The sequence below is a fragment of the Molossus molossus genome, unplaced genomic scaffold (genome assembly GCF_014108415.1).
Source record: "Molossus molossus isolate mMolMol1 unplaced genomic scaffold, mMolMol1.p scaffold_m16_p_9, whole genome shotgun sequence".
Lineage (NCBI taxonomy): Eukaryota > Metazoa > Chordata > Mammalia > Chiroptera > Molossidae > Molossus > Molossus molossus.
The window spans coordinates 59,208,937-59,228,641 of record NW_023425403.1 but is presented as its reverse complement, the minus strand read 5'-3'; the positions used below and the strand labels follow the sequence as shown (position 1 = coordinate 59,228,641).

The following is a 19,705-nucleotide window of genomic DNA, read 5'->3' as shown; positions in this document are numbered from 1 at the left end:
GCGGTCCAGAGAGACCTGGGTTCGGTTCCCGCTAAGGGCACGTATCTCGGTTGCAGTTTGTCCACGGCCCTGGTTGGGTCTTGTGGGTGGCAACCACTCGATGTTTCTCTCTCTCTCTCTCTCTCTCTCTCTCCCCCCCTCCCTTCCTCCTGCCCTCCCTCCCACTCTATCTGAACAAAAAATTGAAAAAAATGTCCTCAGGTGAGGATTAAAAAAAAAAGGAAAGGTAGACTTGCTGTGAGTCATGGGCTGAGCACATTACATGACCAGTTTTCTGAAGACAAAAGATACCATTGTTAATTTTAAAAGTCATGATATCTACGGACATTTCAAATTTTGCATCTCTCCCAGATTTGTGTGCAGGATTTGGTCTTCAATGTTATTAAATCTGTTTTCAGATTTTTTCCCTTGCATTATGTGTATTGTCACAGATTGCAGTCAAGCCTTTTGTTCATTTTCTTATTTTACTGGCACACCTAGTAATTGGATTAGAGCTTCCTCTATCAGATATTGTACCACCCAAATTTCCTCCCACCTGCACAACAGGTAGTTTTTTAGGGATTAATTCAGCACCTCTTTTCTGAATTTAGTGCGGGATACAGTGCGAGATTCAAAAGAATTTACATTCTAAAGTACTCATGGAAAGAACTATGCATATTGTACTATAAATGAGATAATTACAAAATAACATCAAGTATGCAGGCAGTGAGGAAAGGATAATTAATACTCAACGTTCACGTTGAACTTTGAGTAGTTAGGGAGCACTGCTTAGCTAGCATTGATGCTGTGGTCTCTTAATTCTCAACAACAGATTCTAACATTTTAGTGTTATGTATAGAACATAGTTCACATTAAGCTACAGTTCAGCTTGAAACAGAATTGCAGTTTGACTCCAGGGATCTTAAGTGCTCTAGGAACCTACTAGTTTGTCTCTACTTAATTATTTGCCTTTCAATAGAACTAACTAAACAAACAAACAAAAAGAACTGAGCAACCTATGTTTTTTTGAGGAAAGCAAAAGCAAAGATTTATGTTATTTTTTGAAACACAGTTTTGCAAGATATCAATAGAGGAGCACGTTTGTCGAGATAATTTTAAAGTAACTTCAAGTGAAACCACCTTTAAAAAGTCCCACTGAAACAGAAATTCAGAACTTTTTTTTTTTCCTTTATTTATTTTAGAGAGAGAGAAGGAGAGAGATAGAAACACAGAACATCCACTGGCCACCTCCTGCAGGCCCACGCCCTGGATCTGGCCCACAACCTGGGCATGTGTCCTGACCAGAATCCAAACTGGGGATTGTTGGTGTACAGATCGATGCTCAACCACTGAATATTTTTGTTCTTTAAAAAAATTTTTTTTCTTTATTGATTTTAGAAAGAGAGGAAGGGAGAGGAAGAGAGAGAGAGAGAGAAACATCCATGAGAGAGAATATCAGTTGGCCGCCTCCTGCATGCCCCCCACTGGGGATTGGGCCCACAACCTGGGCATGTGCCCTGACAGTGAATCTAACCGGCGCTCAACCAGAGCCATGCCAGCAGGGCTAATGTTTTTATTCTTAAGAGACTAGATGATAGATCTTTTAGCCTTAAAATGAATCACAAGCAGACATTTCCTACCACGTGTGCTTGATGAATGGGTGCTTTCCTAGCGTTGGTCTTTCATCCGGAGACTGAGAAAGAGGGTGCGTGTTGGGATGCAAACATGTTCTGGGTGTGTGCGTCTATTGAGGTGCATATGTGTGTGCGTGTTGAGGTGCAAACGTAATTCGCGAGCACGCGAGGAACCAGCGGCAGGTCCCCGCACTGTGAACTGCAGCTCGCAGAGACTTCCCGCGCCCCGGACGGGGTTCACACCACGTCAGCACCCGAGCGACCTGCGCCGATGAGGAGAGGTGTCCCTCCTCCGGGTGGTCGGGAATACCTCTTCCTGCAGCCTGGTGCTCCGACACCGACCCCGCCTGCTCCCCTCTTCCTGTCCGGATTCGAACCCTTGCCCTCCATCTGCGCCCGGGCGGATGTCGACTGGCCAGACGGAGGCGGCACCGCTATTTTGGGGTGGGCGGGGCCGAACCAAGCCCTTTTCCGGGATGGGCGGGGCTGTACCAGCTCCTTTTCCGGGATGGGCGGGAGCGGGGCTGGTCCTATTCCGGGGTGGAGGTGGCCGTGTCCGTCCCATTTCGGGGTGGGCGGGACCCTGCCGGTCATCTTCGTGGTGGGCGGGGCTTCTGCTGGGCAGCCCCTCCCAGGGTAGCCGGGGCGGGGCCGGGCCGGGCCCTTTGGAATGGGCGTGGCGAGCTTCCCAAGCTTCCTTGAGGTGCTTGTTCTGCGAGGCTCCGGGGCCTGTCATGCTGCGGGCATTCGGGGCCGGTTTGGGCGCTCCGCTCCTACGGGCCACACTGGGCCTGGGGCCCGGGCCAGGGCGGGGAGTGTTGGGGGCGTGCGGGCAGGGCTGGCTGCAGCCTACAGGCCACGATACGGGCGTCAAGGTGTACAACAGCCTCACCCGCAGAAAGGACCCTTTAATCGTGGGCAGCGCGGACGCTGCCTCCTGGTAGTTACTGGGGATTGTGGGGAGCGGGGACTTGGGGAGGTGGGGCGCGAAGGATTGTGGACCGAGCGTTTTGTGTGGAAACCAGGGTTGGGTTGTCAGGTGGAAATCATTTAGTAAGTAATAAAACACATGGTAGGCACCATTGAAGCGTTTTGGTATGAATTTGGCGAGTCAAGTAATAATGTATTTCCAGATGTACATTTCACAAAAGTGGTTACTTAAAAAAACAAATACAAAAGGACATGGTTATGTGATAATCCTAACTGAGAAAGTGGTGTCTTTTCTTGCAAATATGTTTCACATGATGGATTTTAACTTTGTTCCTAGGTATAGCTGTGGACCAACTGTCTATGATCATGCACACCTTGGCCATGCTTGGTGAGTGTTCTGAATTGGAATTTCCATTTATTTGGGGGGGGGGGAAAGCCTTTTGCAGGTTTTTTCATCTCTCAAGTGGCTACTTAAGAATACTCAAGCCCTGGCCAGTTTGGCTCAGCGGTTAGGTTAGAGCGTCGGCCTGCGGTACAGAGAGACCCGGGTTCGGTTCCCGCTAAGGGCACGTACCTCGGTTGCAGTTTGTCCCCGGCCCTGGTTGGTCGTGCGGGTGGCAACCACTCGATGTGTCCCTTCACATCGATGTTTCTCTCTCTCTCTCTTCCTCTCTCTCCCTCCCTCTCTGTCTGAACAAAAAAATGCAAAAATGTCCTCGGGTGAGGATAAAAAAAAAAAAAAAGAAAAAAGAATACTCAATAATTATTACTATATTCCAGGTATTGTGGGACACACAATGTCAGAGCCTCATTTGGTTCTTTTAACAGTTCTAGACACTTAGACCAATTTCACAGGTGAGGCAACTCAGGAAGCAATGAGGAGCAGTGAAAATGACCTATTTTGGAATTAGTTGTTTCTTGATGGGTTTAGTGAGATGAAGCCTTTGCAGTGGCCCTGGAATCAGCTGGTTAGGATTTATGTCGATCCCACCATTTATTTACTTGTCAACTTCGGACAAGCCACTTTAATACTTTGAGTCCTGGTTTCTGCATCTTGAGATGGGAGTGATACTAGTATCCATTTTTCTTAAATCCTCACTCAAAGATATGTTTATTAATTTTTAGAGAGAGAGAGAAACATTGATGTAAGGACATCCATCTGGCCCAGCTATGCAGCTCAGTGGTTGACCATCAACCCATGCACCAAGAGGTGGTCGGTTCGATTCCTGGTCAGGCTACATGCCCAGGTTGTGGGCCCAATCCCCAGTTGGGGGCAAGTGGGGTCAAGCAGGAGGCAGCCAGTGTTCTTGCTCATCTATGTTACTCTCTCTCTCTCTTCCTCTCTCTAAAATCAATAAAGAAAAAAAATGTAAAAAAAAAGAACATCCATCTGTTGCCTCCTGTACACTCCACCTAGGTATGTTCCCTAACCGGGAACCTTTTGGTATAAGGGCTGACTCTCCAACCAGCTCAACTACCCAGCCACGGCAATAGTATTATTCATCTTTTTGCATCTTCACAGTTTATGAGATGGCTGCTTATCTGAAGTGTGATGTGTAGTGAGGGCTCAACAATTATTGACGATAAATAACCTACATATGTCACACATATGGGAAGTGTTGAAGCTAGGGTGGAGTACGGTGTATATCTAACCTCTCATTTGTAAAAATTGCCACTTTCCCTAATATTTTGTATAGTCTCTTTTAAATCACTTAAACTTGTTATTGTTTAGATCTGAACTAAAACTAAAAAGTTGCCTTTATTTAGTACACATTTTAAAAAAATTATTATTACCCAATAAAATCTGAACTTTTTTGTATTTGTTATAACAAAATAAATGGTCTAGGAATCATTTTTTTCCCTTCAATTTGGGCTAGCTTACTAATGATAAAAAGCATATTTTGATGTCTTTATTGAAGTATAAAATATGTTGGGGAAATATTAAAATAAATAATTTCCCAACCTGCAAAGCTTTTCCACAAAGGCAGAAGAGAAAGAAATCAATTTTATTATTGAAGAAGCATTAAACCAGAATGAGATATACATTATAGGCAACCTGCTAGAATGACTGCAAAGACAGAAAGAAATTATACTCTTCTATAAAACTAAATGGATACCACTCACTAGTTAGGCAGGCTTTGCAATGTGGAGACTGGTGACAAATTAGGCCCACCTCCTCCCATAGGGAGATAGAGCATTATTTTTCTGACTTCATTTTAAAGAGAGAGCTTCCAAGTTCTTGAAAGTTTCCTGAGTTGTGACACTGACAGAGTCTTATTTAGTCATTAGAAAGATTCACATACATTTTATTTTATTTTTTTCTTTATTGATTTTAGAGATAGAGGAAGACAGAAGGAGAGAGAGAAACATTGATGAGAGAGAACATTGATTGGCCACCTCCTGCATGTCCCCCACTGGAGATTTGGCCCACAACCTGTGCATGTGCCCTGTCTGAGAATTGAACCAGCAACTTCTTGGTGCATGGGTTGATGCTGAAGCACTGAGCCAAACTAGCCAGGCAGATTTACGTATATTTTAAAAGGACTGAGGAAGAGATTCTGAAATGAAGGGGGAGTGGGGGAGAGTCTCTTCTCTTATTTTCAACTAGAGAATCAAACCTCTAAGTTACAATTTGCCCTTACAAATGTAGAAAAGATTACAAATCTTAGGTGTACAGCTGAATGAATGTTCATGGCTCTTAGATGGAGAAACAGAACATTACCAACACCCAAGCCTCCACTGTATCCCCCTTCATCTCTCCTTTCCCCCACCCCCACTCAGGGATAACCACTATGGAAGTTTTGCTGGTGAGATAGAACCCATTCCTCAAGAAGAGTTATTCAGTTTAAGATGCCCCTTTGAGGTAGAAAACCTAAGTATCATAAGATTTCTGAAAAAGTTGGGAGGTCTCGGGGGCAGGAATGGTCAGCCCTGGCTTATTGCTCTTAAGGTAAGGTTCAGAATCCTAAGGACATCTCTGTAGTTCTACATGTCTGTCTCTGCTTACTCTCCATATTCATGTATCCCCACTTTCTTCCCCAGGTAGCCTCTATTAAAAAATAAAACAAAAAAATAAACGTATAGTTAACAGGAACAGATAGCATTTGCTATGCGTCAGGCACTGTTCAAAATGCTTTATAAATATCAGCCAATGTAATTCTCCTAATAACACCAGGTGGCAGTGCTGCTATTTTTAATTTTATTAAATTAATTGGAGTGACGTTGGTTAATAAAATTATATAGGTTTCAGGTGTACAATTGTATAATACATCATCTGTATATTGCATTGTGTATTCACTCAAAGTCAAGTCTTCTTCCGTCATCATGTATTTGATCCCCTTTACCTTTTCTACCTCTTCCCACCGCTCCTTCCCTCTGATAGCCACCCTACTGTTGTCTGTGTCTGTGAATTTTTGTTTGTTCATTTATTGCTTTCAGTTTTACATCCCACATATAAGTGAAATTATATGGTTCTTGACTTTCTGATTTATTTTGCTTAGCGTAATACTTTCAAGATCCATTCATGTTGTTGCAAATGAAAGTATTTCATCTTTTCTGATGGCTGAGTTATATTCCATTATATATATGTATATACCCCACTGAGTCAAACTGGCCAGAGCCATACCACATCTTCTTTATCCAATGATCTATCGAAGGACACTTCATGTCTTGGTCACCATGAATAATGCTGCAGTGAACATAGGGGTACATATATCTTTAAAAAAAATTTTTTTGTGTGTTGATTTTTTAGAGAGAGAGGAAGGAGGGGAGAGATAGGAACATCGATGTGAGAGAGAAACAGCAATCGGCTGCCTCCTGCACGCCCCTCAGTGGGGATCGAGCTCACAACTGGGGCATGTGCCCTGACTGGGAATCGAACCAAGACCTCTCAGATACTCAATTCACTGAGTCACACTGGCTGGGCAGGGTATATATATCTTTAAAAAAATTTTTTTTCGTTATTGATTTTAGAGAGAGTGGAAGGGAGAGGGAGAGAGAGATAGAAACATTGATGAGAGAGATCATCAATTGGCCGCCTCCTGAGTGCCCCCCACTGGGGATCTGGTCCACAACCTGGGCATGTGCCCTGACCGGGAATCGAACCGGCGACCTCTTGGTGCATGGGTTGACACTCAGCCACTGAGCTACACTGGCCAGGTAGGGTACATATATCTTTATGAGTAAATGTTTTCAAATTTTTCAGGCAGATACCCAGAAGAAGGATTGCTGGGTCATATGGTAACTCTATTGTTAATTTTTAAAAGAACTTCCATGCTGTTTTCCAAAGTGGCTGTACCAATTTACATTCCCACTAGCAGTGTATATGAGGGTTCATTTTTCTCCACAACCTCTGTAATACTTATTATTACTTGTGATAATAGCTAGTCTAACAGTTTGTGAGGTGGTAGCTTATTGTAGTTTTTAAAAAAATTTTTATATTAATTTATCTTTTTGTTACAGATGTCCCTCTGCCCCCCCGCCCCATTGACACCCTCCTCCCTGCTAGCATCCCCTCCTCATCATTGTGATTTTGATCTGCATTTCCCTAATAGCTAGTGAAGTTGAGCATCTTTTCATATATCTGTTGGCCATTTATATGTCTTCTTGGGAGAAGTGTCTGTTTAGGCCCCCTGCCCATTTTTTAATTGCATTGTTTGTTTTTTTTTTTTTTTTTTTTTTTTATCCTCACCCGAGGACATTTTTCCATTTTTTGTACAGATAGAGTGGGAGGGAGAGAGAGGAAGGAAGAGAGAGAGAGAAACATCGATGTGAAGGGACACATCGAGTGGCTGCCACCCGCACGACCAACCAGGGCCGGGGACAAACTGCAACCGAAGTACGTGCCCTTAGCGGGAACCGAACCCGGGTCTCTCCGGACCACAGGCCGATGCTCTAACCGCTGAGCCAAACTGGCCAGGGCGCATTGTTTGTTTTTTGTTGTTGAATTGTATGAGTTCTTAATATATTTTGGATATTAATTCCCTAACAGAGGTGTTGCTTGCAAATATCTTCTCCCATTCAATTGGTTGTCTTTTTTGTTTTGATGATGGTTTCTTTTGCTGTGCAGGAGCAATTTAGTTTGATATAGTTCCATTAATTTATTTTTGCTTTTACTTCTCTTGACTTTGAGGTTAAACTTATAAAATCCTCTCTAAGTCCAAGGTCCATAAGTTTGGTACCAATGTTTTCTTCTATGTATTTTATTGTTTCAGGTCTTATATTTTGGTCTTTGATTCATTTCCAGTTAATTTTTGTGTATGGTGACAAATAACAGTCAAGTTTCATTCTTTTGCTTGTGGCTTTTCAATTTTCCCAGCACCATTTATTGAAGAGGCTTGCTTTTCTCCATTGTATGTTTTTGGCTTCTTTGTCAAAAATTATTTGCTCGTATATATATGGGTTTATTTCTGAGTTTTCAGTTCTGTTCTGCTGATCTGTATGTCTGTTCTTAGTGGCAGTGCTATTATTATCCCCAAATTACGAATGGGAATACTGGGGTGCAGAGGGCTAACAGAACCAGCCTCCAGTGAGGAACCTGGCAGATGGCTGAGTTCACATTCTCCACCCCCACTATGGTGCAGCCTCACGGGACTCATGTGAAGTGGCCCCTGGGGAGCAGCCCACCTGCAGTATCTCAGGGCCTTGCAGCCCTTGAACTCCTCTGGCACAAGCATGTGACTTGACTTTTGTTTTCACTGTTTTGTGTCTGTTAACTTTTTCTCTTAAGTCTCATGTCTTGTAGAGTCTTTTGTTATTCAAGATGAATGAAGGGTGTAGTGATGATAATCGTAATAATAGCTCATGCTTGTTGGAATTTGTGCTGCACTAAGATTGTGTGTAACAGTCGTATGGGATAGTGGAATTTTGCCCAATTTATAAATAAGCATCCTGAGGTTTCAAAAGTTTAAATATCTTGGCAAGAGTTTCGGAGATAGTTTTGTCACTAGAATGGAAGGCTTTGGCCTCAGCTGTGTTTGGGGTGAGTGAGGGAGGGAGGTTCAAGGGATGCAATGATGAGGCTCATTTTCAAGGGGAAATGATTTTGTGAACTCAGATTTAGAGAGGCCACGTGGACAACAGAGATGAGCATGAGATTAGCTGACCTTAGCTTTTTGATGTTGCTTTTATGGGAAAACAGATTCTTGAAATTTTGAATGGATCTTAATGGATTATAAAACAGTTCAGTTTTATAAGTGTGTTTCCCCAGTGTAGTCAACCAATGAGCTGATGTGTTAATATTCTACAATAGTGTGCAAATTTTTTAGGAGTAACCTTATACAACTTTAATATTTGTTTTGTTTTGATTTGTAATTACTTGTTATTTACTTCTATTTTGTCATAGTGAAACATTATAGTTATTGGAGAACGTGAAAGACGATAAATGTTCTCAGTATTTTAACTGCCTAGTGAGACTGTATATTATGAATAATTTTATACAATTAAATAGATGTAAACTCACTTGAACAACAGCTCTAAAATTAAAATGCTAACATGTATCCTGAAACTGAGGCAGTATACCTGTGTTGATTTCTTGTGAGGACCACTGTGGACCAGTCAGTAAAAATCTATTCCTTTTTCTAACTGCCCTTGAACTATCAGATTATATTCCACACTTGAAGTCAGGCAGCAGTGTGTTAAAATGTAATGCACTCTTTTTTAAAGATCACAATGATGACTCAGTGTATTAAAGACTCCCTAACATTTCTTTTCTTTCAGCTCGTATGTTAGATTTGATATAATTCGAAGGATCCTAACCAGGATTTTTGGATGCAACATCATCATGGTGATGGGAATTACAGATGTGGATGATAAGATAATTAAAAGGGCCAATGAAGTAAGTGTTGAAGATTATATTGATTGATAACTTGATCGATGAGTGTTCTCACCTCTGTGACAGTTTTTCTCATTTGTTTTTCACAAGTACTTTTTCCATCTTACTGTCCACACATGGCCCAAAGAGTGTACTCTGACAGGTAATCCAGGGATCTGTTTGTCCTGGTAAAGGAAGTTCAGGTCTATTTGATTTTGATCCCTGAAGCCTTTAATGAATTGCCTCATTCTGTGGGGGCCTCCTGATTTGAATCTGTAATCTCTTACTTGGCCCCTCCGCCTCGAGGTAAAGTCTTTACAGAGGGAAGTCAGAAAGCCACTTTTGGGCTAGGAAAATTTAGCTCATGTGAGATTTAATTTTCTCATTTGTTAAGAGTGAACAGGGCACTTCTCTTATATCTCACATAACATTTAAAGGAAGTTTTGGGTGGGGGGAATTCTAATGAAGGATGAAATGAATAGTTATATTTTTAAAAGTCTACTTTTAAAGTTTCACCTCTTCTGCTTTTTATAATTAGCAACTTTAACAATCATCTCTAAAGAGCTATAAATAATTATTAAGTTATCTAATTTACAGAAAAAATTATGTTGAGTACTTTACATTCCTGTAATTTTACAAAATGTATGTCTATCTATCTATATAGTACTTTTTTAGAAAACCAGTCTATGCTTTGTATTGTCTTACAGTTTGTTTTTTATACTTACTAAATTTTGTGATTGTTCATGTTTTTAAATATTGTTGAACATTTTAAAATAACCTTATAACATTCCATCATATGGGCATATCATAATTTACCTTCTTTGTTTTTGGACCCTTAGGTTACTTTCATATTCTTCTGTTTTCTGTCAAATTTATTTTGTAGAAACCACATCTTTCTATTTTCTACTGATTTTCCTTTTCAGTAACTAGATAGCATTTCACCATGGGTAGCTGTTTAGCAGTTTCCCTACACCCCCTGTCATTGACTATTTGTGTTGTTTCTAGCTGTTAAAAATGGTGCTACAATGAATATCTTTTTTGTTTCCTTAAATATTTTTTTCCAGTGGAACCACTAGGTTCAAGGATGAACAGTGTATTTGATAAGTTTTTACTCTCCTTAAGACAGGATCTTTTTAGAGAAGTGGGGTTTCCCATTTCTATTTTGTTTGGGTAGTTTAGTCAGTAATCCCTTGCAGCAGACTCAATTTCCATTTCCAGAAATGGCCCCAAGCATGCACTGAACATTCGGGTCAGACCTGTGCCTGTCTTTGTGCAAAGAGAAGTGGGGAAGGCAGTTCCTGGTCTTATGGAGCTTGTGTCCTGTGAGGCAGAGGGACCTACAGACAGATGCTCTGTAGGTAGTTATAAGATAGTTTATCTTGTTGGCCCTGATATAGGGATGCAAAGATTACCCAGCTTCCCTGGACTTCCAAAATGACTCACTGGAGGAGATTAGCCCACACAGGATCTTAAGCATTAGGAAGGAATCGACCTGTGAGGAGCAAGAATGGAAAGGATATTCTAGAGAGGGAGGGCGCGAAGGGAGGCAGAGAAGGGGCATGAAGGAGTGTGTTCTGTCTGGGAATCAATCAATTCTGTGTTTTGGGGACATTTGAGAGAGCCTGCAGGTGACGCTGTAGAGCTAGTAGGGTGTCCTGGGGTTGGATGGCATATTGAGGACTTGGGCATCATTCTGGAGGCTCTTGGGATAATCTAGCACAGGATCTGTTTGGTCCATTGAAAAGAGCTCACTCTGGGGGTGAGGAGGGACACAACTAGGGATGGGGCCACAGGGAGGGGTCAGTGGGAGCCATGCACAGAGAGAGGGCATGTCTCAGAGAACAGACTGTGAGGAGAGCGAGGGTGATTTTGAGGTACCCAAAGAAATCCAAACCAACCTGGATGTAGAAATCAGAAGTTCAGTGAGCTCAGGGCTGTGGTATAATAAAATATATATTTGGTCTTTGTCCGTGGTTCTTGGCACAGAGTTCCTGATACCACAGAATTTCTGGAGTCCTGGAGTGTCTTCTGTATGCGAATGAGGTGACTGGTGGCTGGGGCCCCGGGATGGCTTCAGGACAGGGGCTGAAGCCAGGAACAGAGCCGGGAGCTTGCACTCCCACCCTCATTCCTCTACCCCTCCTGGGAGGGAGGGTGGCCTGAGATGGAGCTGGTCATCAGGAGCCGATGAGTCAGTCAACCCTCCAAGTAATGAAATCTCCATAAAACCCCAAAGAACAGGGTTCGGGAGCTTCAGGGCTGGTGAACACAGGGAGGTGCTGGGGGTGTGGGGTAGGTGGGGATACGTCCTGAGAGGGTATGGGAGCTTCTCCCCTTTCTTATACCTTGCCCTGTATACCTCCTCCATCCTGGCTATCCTGAGTTGGGTCCTTTTAATAAACTGGTAGTAGTAAGTAGAGTACTTTCCTGAATTGTGTGACTCTTTCTGTCTAACCCCCAAATCTGTAGTCAGTGGGTAGAAATACAAGTGGCCTGGTGGCCACCATTTGCAACTGGTGCACATTATCACCCTTCACATAGGAGGAGACAAGGGTTTGAGATTAAAGTTGACCTCCTTGGCTGGATTTGGGATGAAAACGACAGAAAGAAATTCGTGATCTCTGATAGAGGGAGGGAATGAGCAGTGTTAAGTAACACCGCAGCAGGGGTGGCATTTGGAAACACAGGTCTTTTGGAAGGAAGGTGAACAAGTCAGTGTTTCATCTGTCATTGCATTCAGCTGGAACCTGAGATAGTGCAGATGTGTCCCTGCCTTTGGTGAATGGGGGTCTGCTGAGACTCTTCAAGATCGGAGGTGAAAACATTGACCTGAAAGTCGTGAGAGAGTGTCTGGTGGGAAGCTGGAGACTAGTCAGGCTCGGCGTGGGAGAGGGGAGGGGAAAGAATATGGGTGGGTGGGAGACCAGGGCAAGAGCTGGGGGGATGTGCTGGGAGGGGGCAGGCAGGACTGTGGGTGGTCAGCAGAGTGGTGGAGAACCAGGAGTCCAGGGAGGGGCAGGTTTCAGGAAAGATGGAGTCAGGCAGCAGTAAATGCAGGAAGAATGAGGGTTACTTAGAGGATTTCACAAATACCACCAGGAGGCATTGGTTGTTAATTAAACATTTTTTTATAATACTTAGAATATGAAAAGTTGGTAGAATTGGTTTAAAGATCCTAAATATAAAGAGTGTTTAATTTTTGACACCTGAAAATTTCCATGTTTGTTATGTGGCAAGATGCTAAAATGGCACTAAATTGTTTGTTTGTTTGTTTATTTTTAATCCTCACCCGAGGACATTTTTTGATATTTTGTTCAGATAGAGTGGGAGGGGGAGAGAGAGAGAAACATCGACGTGAAAGGGACACATCGAATGGTTGCCACCTACACGACCCAACCAGGGCCGAGGACAAACTACAACCGAGGTACGTGCCCTTAGCGGGAACGGAACCCCGGTCTCTCTGGACCGCAGACCGATGCTCCAACCACTGAGCAAAACTGGCCAGGGCAGTTTGTTTATTTTTTAATATTTTTTCTTTATTGATTTTAGAGAGAGAGGGAGGGAGCAGAGAGAAATGGAAACATTGATGAGAGAGAACATTGATTGGCTGCCTCCTGCATGCCCCCTACTTGGGACTGGGCCAACAACCTGGGCGTGTGCCCTGGCTGGGAATTGAACCAGTGACCTCTTGGTGCATGGTTTGATGCTCAACCACTGAGCCACACAGTCTGGGCTAGTTTTTTGTTCTCTAAATATTATCTTTAAGATGGTACCTGAAACACATAGCTATGAAAACACCTGTTTGTTTTTTAATATGTAACAAAAGGCTATTCTTTTTTTATCTAATGCAAGCTTTTTAAATGATGGCAATATCTTTCATGCCATCTGCTCCAATATTTGCTGTTAAAATATTTAAAATGATAATATTATGCTTTTCTGAATCACTCCCTTGACTTTAATTTTTTGTTGTTGTTAATCCTTACCCGAGGCTATTTTTTTGTTTTGTTTTGTTTTGTTTTATCCTCGCCCGAGGACATTTTTCCATTTTTTTGTTCAGATAGAGTGGGAGGGAGAGAGAGAGAGAGAAAGAAACATCGACGTGAAAGGGACACATTGAGTGGCTGCCACCCGCACGACCAACCAGGGCCGGGGACAAACTGCAACTGAGGTATGCGCCCTTAGCGGGAACCAAACCCGGGTCTCTCCAGACTGCAGGCCGAAGCTCCAGCCGCTGAGCCAAACTAGCCAGGGCCCGAGGATATTTTTCCATTGATTTTTAGATAGTGTGGGAGAGAGAGAGAAACATCATTGTGAGAGAGACACATTGGTTGGTTGCCTCCCAAATGACCTCAACCGGGGTTGGCAATTGAACCTGCAACCCAGGTAAGTGCACTTGACCGGGAATTGAACCCGTGACCCTTCAGTCCTTGGGCTTACACCCCAACTACTGAGCCAAACTGGCTAGGGCTTGACTTTAATTTTTGGCACAGTTTTATAGTTTGTCAGGGATAAAAACCGTCAGAGGATTTTGAGGGTAAGAATCAAGGGGCATGGTGTACTTGCAGTCACATTTTGTGTTAAGAAAAATTGTAATAAATGTACCAGAGTGATTCAAGCCAAAGTTATTCTTTTTGTGCTTCAAAACACTGTCTACGCTGCCCTTCTTCCTGGGAAGAAGGCTGGACACTCCATCTGAGTGCTGAGGGCACGACCAGCAGGGTTTCCTGCCAGGGAGAGAGCTGACTTGAAGTGAGGGGTGAGAATAAAGGAGAGCCGGACAATAATCTGAGTTAACAAGGATGAGGACCCCATTTCAGCACCTACGTCCTCCTAGTTTGTTTTCTGGAACATGAGAGAGCAGCTGTGATCAGCTGCTTAAAAATTAAATTAAAAAATTTTAATTTTGGAATATGATTCTCCCTCTTTTCCCCAAGGCCAGCAATAGATGGAATTCCTCTTGCAGTTCATTGTCACTCGTGAACATTTCTGACCCATGTCCTTAGGGTTTTGCCGTGTGGGCTAGAAAGAAGCCCCATGTGTTATTTGTTCAGGTAATGTTAGACTTGATAAGTCATTTATTTATTTATCTATGTATTTATATATTTATTTTCATTGTTGTATTACAGATTTCCCCATTTTTTCTCACATCATCCCCCTCCCAGTTCTTGCTGCCCCCCAGGCCTTCACTCTGTTGTCTTTGTCCTTGGTTTATACATATATGCATATAAGTTCTTTGGTTAATCTCTTTTAATAAGTCATTTAAAAGAGAGAAAGAGAAAGAACGTGTATGTCCATATTATTTCCCCCTTCTAGAACTAGACAAATTAATTCTAAAGTTCATATAGGATAGCAAAAAAAGCAAGAATAGCCAGGAAAAGTATGTAAAAGAAGAGCATTGAAGAGGGAGCGGCCCTACCAAATAATAAAATGTATTTCAAAACCTAGAGACAATTTTTTGTTTTCATATGTTCTTTTTTTATTGAACAGCTTTGTTCAGGTAGAACAGACCCACGATAAACTGCATATAGTGCACACAAGATGTACAACATGATAAAACTTGCACACCTGTGAACCCGTCACCAGTATTGAGATGGTGAACATCTCCATCCATCACCCCTGAGAGTTTCCTCTGTCCGTTGTCATCCCACCCTCCTGCCCTCCCTGTCACCCTGTCCTCGATCATTTGCTGATCTGCTTTCTGTCTCTAGGAAAGTTGTGAAATTAAATGTTGTACAAATAGATACATGAATAGACAGATAATGGAGCACACTAGAAAGTCCAGAAATAGATGAAATAAACAATGGACGTTTGTTTTATAAAGATGATATTTCAGATGGTTGGGGAACAGATGAATTTATTCAATAAAAAGTGTTGACAGTTGGGTAGCCACCTGGGGAAAAAAAATAAACCAATGTTGGATATATGCCTCACAACAAAATGTAAGGCAGAGCAGAGATTTAATATAAAAGAAATAAAACTACAAATTACTAAAAGAACCTTGGGGCACTTTTTATAGCTTCATATTGGAAAAGGCTTTTCTAAGTTTGTTTTCAAACCCAGAAACTATTTGTAGGAAAAGATTGAGAAATGTAAAAATGGCTAAATATTAAAATAAAATTTTCTACATGCCATAAAATAACTATAAAGTTTATTTATTTTATTGATTGATTTTAGAGAGAGGAAGAGAGAGAGACAGAGACATCAATTTGTTGTTCCACTTATTTAAGCATGCATTGGTTGACTCTTGTAAGTGCCCTGACTGGGATCAAACCCACAATCTTGGTGTATTGGAATGACATTCTAACAAACTGAGCTGCCCACTGGGGCTACCATAAAGTTTAAGGACTGAAAAAAGATTGAAATTCACATCAGAGATAAAAGGTTAATTTCTTTTATATAAAAATACTTTCTACAAATCAGTAAGAAAAGATCTACAACTCAATAGAAACATGTGGATATGGGTAGTTATAAATCATTTAATACAAATAGTTTGTAAACATGTGAGATGTTCATGCTCACTAAAGGTAAAAGAAGTACAAAGTAAAATGATAAAGAGAGCATTTTTTAGCTGTCATATTGTCAAAATCTGGACATTTGCTAGCACTGTGTGGCTAGGGTGTGGGAAATAGACACCTGCATGCATTGCAGGCCAGGTTCAAATTGGTACACTTTCCAAGGAAGCAGTTGGCAGGAGCTAGCAAACGTTTTCTGACCAGTGGTTTTACATCTAGGCCTGTAGCTTAGAAATGTATTTGCCCCTGTGGGAAATGACATGTGTAGTCATCTTTGTCTCAGTAAAAGATGTGGAAGTAATTGGAGAGGACTGGTGAACAGTTCATGAAATGTCTGGAATGGAACTGCAGACGGCCTTTGAAAGGAAGGTAATGGCTCATCATGCTCTGCATGGACAGTTCTGGAACATTGTTGTTAGAGAAGGAAGCCAGGTGCAGGCCAAGTGTGGAAGACGCTACCTTTCATGAAGAGGATGCAAATACATGTATGACCATGGTCATGCTCCTGAGACAGCTGGTGACAGTATTTGCCTTCTGGGAGGGAGGCCAGTCCTGGCATCCTTTAGTCATTTGTGTTCTCTGAGAATGAGTTTGCTATGCAGAAGATGAAATTACAGGTGGATAAATATAAGCAATCTGCTGACCATTAGGTCCAAAATTGCATGGTATTTGAAGCTTCTACGTGAAAGAACACTGAATTTTTAGCTCTTTTGTTTGGTCTTTTGGCTATGTATGTTAACTTTCTTTTCTAGGAGGTCAGCTTTGCCACAAAGCTGCACCACAGGAAAAGGACTAATATGTACTAATCAACAGCTATGTCTGGGTGCTAGGTGTTTTGTCTCCTTAATAGTGATATTAATGTACTCTTTCCATTCAAAGTGTTGACTTTCTCATTGCACGTTGAATCCTCATAACAATCTAAGGATTACTAGCTGGGATTATCTTCGTGTTGCAAAGAAAGCCTAAGGCACAGGGGTTTATTGTCTTGCTCAAGACCACATAGCCAAAAGGACACTTGGGCAGCAACACTTCATTCACCAGATTCCTTTCTTCAATAAATGTTCACTGGTCGTGGTTTCTAGGGTAATTGCTATTTTAGGGCCCTGGGCTGGAAAGAAGGTGAATTCAAGGTATTGTTTCACTTGAGAAAGTTTCTTAATATTCTGGAGCTGAAATTTCTCCCCCCTAAAAATAGAAGCTCTGTTTCTCAGGTTGGGGAGGAGCAAGGGAGAGGAGGACCCAGCATGGGGCAGATGCCACAGATGTTGGTTGAGTTCCAGTGGCTCACTGGTCACTTCACAGTCTCAACAGTTATGAAGCTGGGTTTAGTTTCATAACTTCAGTGTGTTGTGCTTCTGTCCTGGGAGTGTTTTTCTGCTCAAAAGTAAGGAATACTTTTGTGAGTCTAGTTTTGTGTGCCAGCCCCTCCTAGATCTGGGGCTGCAGGTATGTGTCCCCATATACCGTACATTCAGAATCCGATGTCATTCCTGGTGGGGTACTGCCTGTCCCCAGAAGCCCAGCCATGGCCCAGTGGGACTGAACACCTGTCACAATCCTCATGTTCATGTGCTGTATTGCTTTCAGATATTTCTCAGAGATTTCCTCTCTAATATATTTTTGACTTGTTTACTTTTGCCTTCTTAATATAAGATAGAAACTCAAGTTTCTGGTTATTATGTGTAATAGATTGGTCTGGCTTGCCCCTGTTCTAGAAAAACAGAGGCTTTTTATATGTTTTATTAATTTTTGTTTTGAATTATGTAATGGAAATCATGACATTGTTATTTATTTTTTCTCTCTCTAACCAGAAAACAGGGTCAACAAACCTTTTTGACTAGCTAAGCTACCAGAATAAACTTGATGCCTAAAATTAAATGCCCTTTTTGTGAGCAGGCACACCAAACTGAGGCCAAGCCACGATGGGACCATGTGGCCCACCCTCCCGGCCGTGGGAGCTGGTAGTGCCTCTGCGTGGTCCTGTTGTGAATACTCCAGGTTTCCTAACAGGCTCACCTAATCTTTTTCAGATGAAGATATCACCTGCTTCTCTTGCCAACCTTTATGAAGAAGATTTTAAACAGGATATGGCAGCCTTGAAGGTAAAGTAGGGTGTTGTTGATTCTCCTTGCCATGAGGATACGACACTTGAACAATGAAAGCGTCGTGGCTGACTTGCACTTTTGAACTGTGGAAATAGTCATCTCTCCTTTGCTTTCTTTCAGGTTCTCCCGCCCACTGTGTACTTGAGGGTAACTGAAAATATTCCTGAGATCATTTCTTTCATCGAAGGAATAATTGCTAATGGGCATGCTTATTCAACAGCAAAAGGTGGGGATTATGTTACGAACACTGATTGTTGGGTAATAGTGATAGGACTTTGAGGAACTGGACACGTATTTATGAGTTGTTGGAATGTGCCTAATGTTTTACTCTTTCTTGATGTGATTCCTACAGTGAAAATACTGTAGGTGATTGTCTTTGCAAAAATGGTTGCATCAATTCTTTTAAAAAATATTTTCCATGGTCCCAGGAAGAGATGACCATCTGGAGAGCTAGTCTAGACAAGACAAGTATGGCATAATGCTAACAGTTGCTCTAGATGGTAGGTGTGCAGGTGTTCTTTGTGTCTTCTTTCAAGTTTAAAATTTTTCATTTCAAAAAGTTGAGGACAGTGGCAGTACCTCTAAAGGTCCACTCCCTTGCGAAAGACTGGCCCTCAGACAGTCATCTCCTTGGTGGGCATGCTGTCTTTTGATGGACCAAAGAAAGAAAGCTGTGGACATCCTGACACTTCAGGGCCTCGATACTTCAACACGCATCTTTGAATAAAAGACATCACCCTGCATAACCCCGTTGTCATCCATGCTGAGATGCTGGACAGTTCCCTACTGGCATCCCCTGCCCTCTGCATATTCACATTTACCCTGCTGTCCACCACCTTCCTGCATCCTGATCTGATTCATGTCATGCACTGCACATGGTTGTGTCCCCCATCTCTTTAAGTTAGTCCCCACTTTGTTTTCCTCATTAGGGACTTGCTGGAGAGACCAGCCAGGCCAGTTGCCTGCAGAACACCCCATCTTCTGGATTTGTGTGACTGCTCACTTCCTAGTGGTGGAGCTTGCTTGGTTCAGGAGCTGCTGCTTTTTGTTTGGTGGCTTCAGGGAGGAAAGACTGGCCTCCTGACATTTTGTGCTTCAACGATTCAGTATTGTGTTCAGCTGTATCTCCTCTATTCCACGTCAAATCTAAATCCTACTTTCTCTCTCCCAGAGAGTTTTCTTTACTACCTGTAGCTGTAAAGCTCCCCTTCTCAACTTGTAGATATCTGTACTGTACCATTTGGTAGCCAAGCATATGCTGCCTCAGCTTGCTGTCAGTGTATTCATATTTTGTCAGTTCTTGGACCAGGAAAACCTTTTGCTTTGAGCAAATAACCCATTAGATACCTAGCTCAGGGTTGGGAGTTATCAGGTTCTAAAATGCTTGTTGCAAGTCAGTAACAAAGTACAAGCATGATACTGTACATGACTTATAGGGATTCTGGGACTGTAAGCACCTTTTTTTTTTTTTAATTTTTTTTTCCCTTTATTGATTTTTTTTAGAGGGAGGGGGGGAGAGGGAGAGAAACATTGATGAGAGAGAACATGGATTGGCCGCCTCCGGCATGCCTCCCACTGGGTATCAGGCCCACAACCTGGGCATGTGCCCTGACCGGGAATTGAACCGGTGACCTCTTGGTGCATGGGTTGACGCTCAGCCACTGAGCCACACCGGCCTGGCTATAAGCACCTTTTGTGGTCCTACCCCAGAACACAAGATACATGAGGGGGGCC

The 19,705-nt window shown here is 42.4% G+C and overlaps 1 protein-coding gene across 6 annotated transcripts in view; it reads left to right on the top strand.

The window, feature by feature from the left end:
* Positions 1-19,705, top strand: part of CARS2 (cysteinyl-tRNA synthetase 2, mitochondrial) — a 52,759-nt gene that overhangs the window by 2,075 nt on the left and 30,979 nt on the right. For 2 of the 6 annotated variants that reach the window (XR_004958143.1, XM_036250412.1), the window contains exons 1-5: positions 2,348-2,553; positions 2,881-2,931; positions 9,261-9,378; positions 17,897-17,968; positions 18,092-18,197. Coding sequence is in view for 5 of the 6 variants with exons in the window: in XM_036250412.1 (XP_036106305.1) it covers positions 2,348-2,553; positions 2,881-2,931; positions 9,261-9,378; positions 17,897-17,968; positions 18,092-18,197 (553 nt within the window). In the remaining variant the exon portion in view is untranslated. Of the gene's footprint in view, positions 1-2,276; positions 2,317-2,347; positions 2,554-2,880; positions 2,932-9,260; positions 9,379-14,288; positions 14,406-17,896; positions 17,969-18,091; positions 18,198-19,705 lie in introns of those variants that run through there. The other 4 variants (XM_036250414.1, XM_036250413.1, XM_036250415.1 and 1 more) reach the window with 3 other exon arrangements.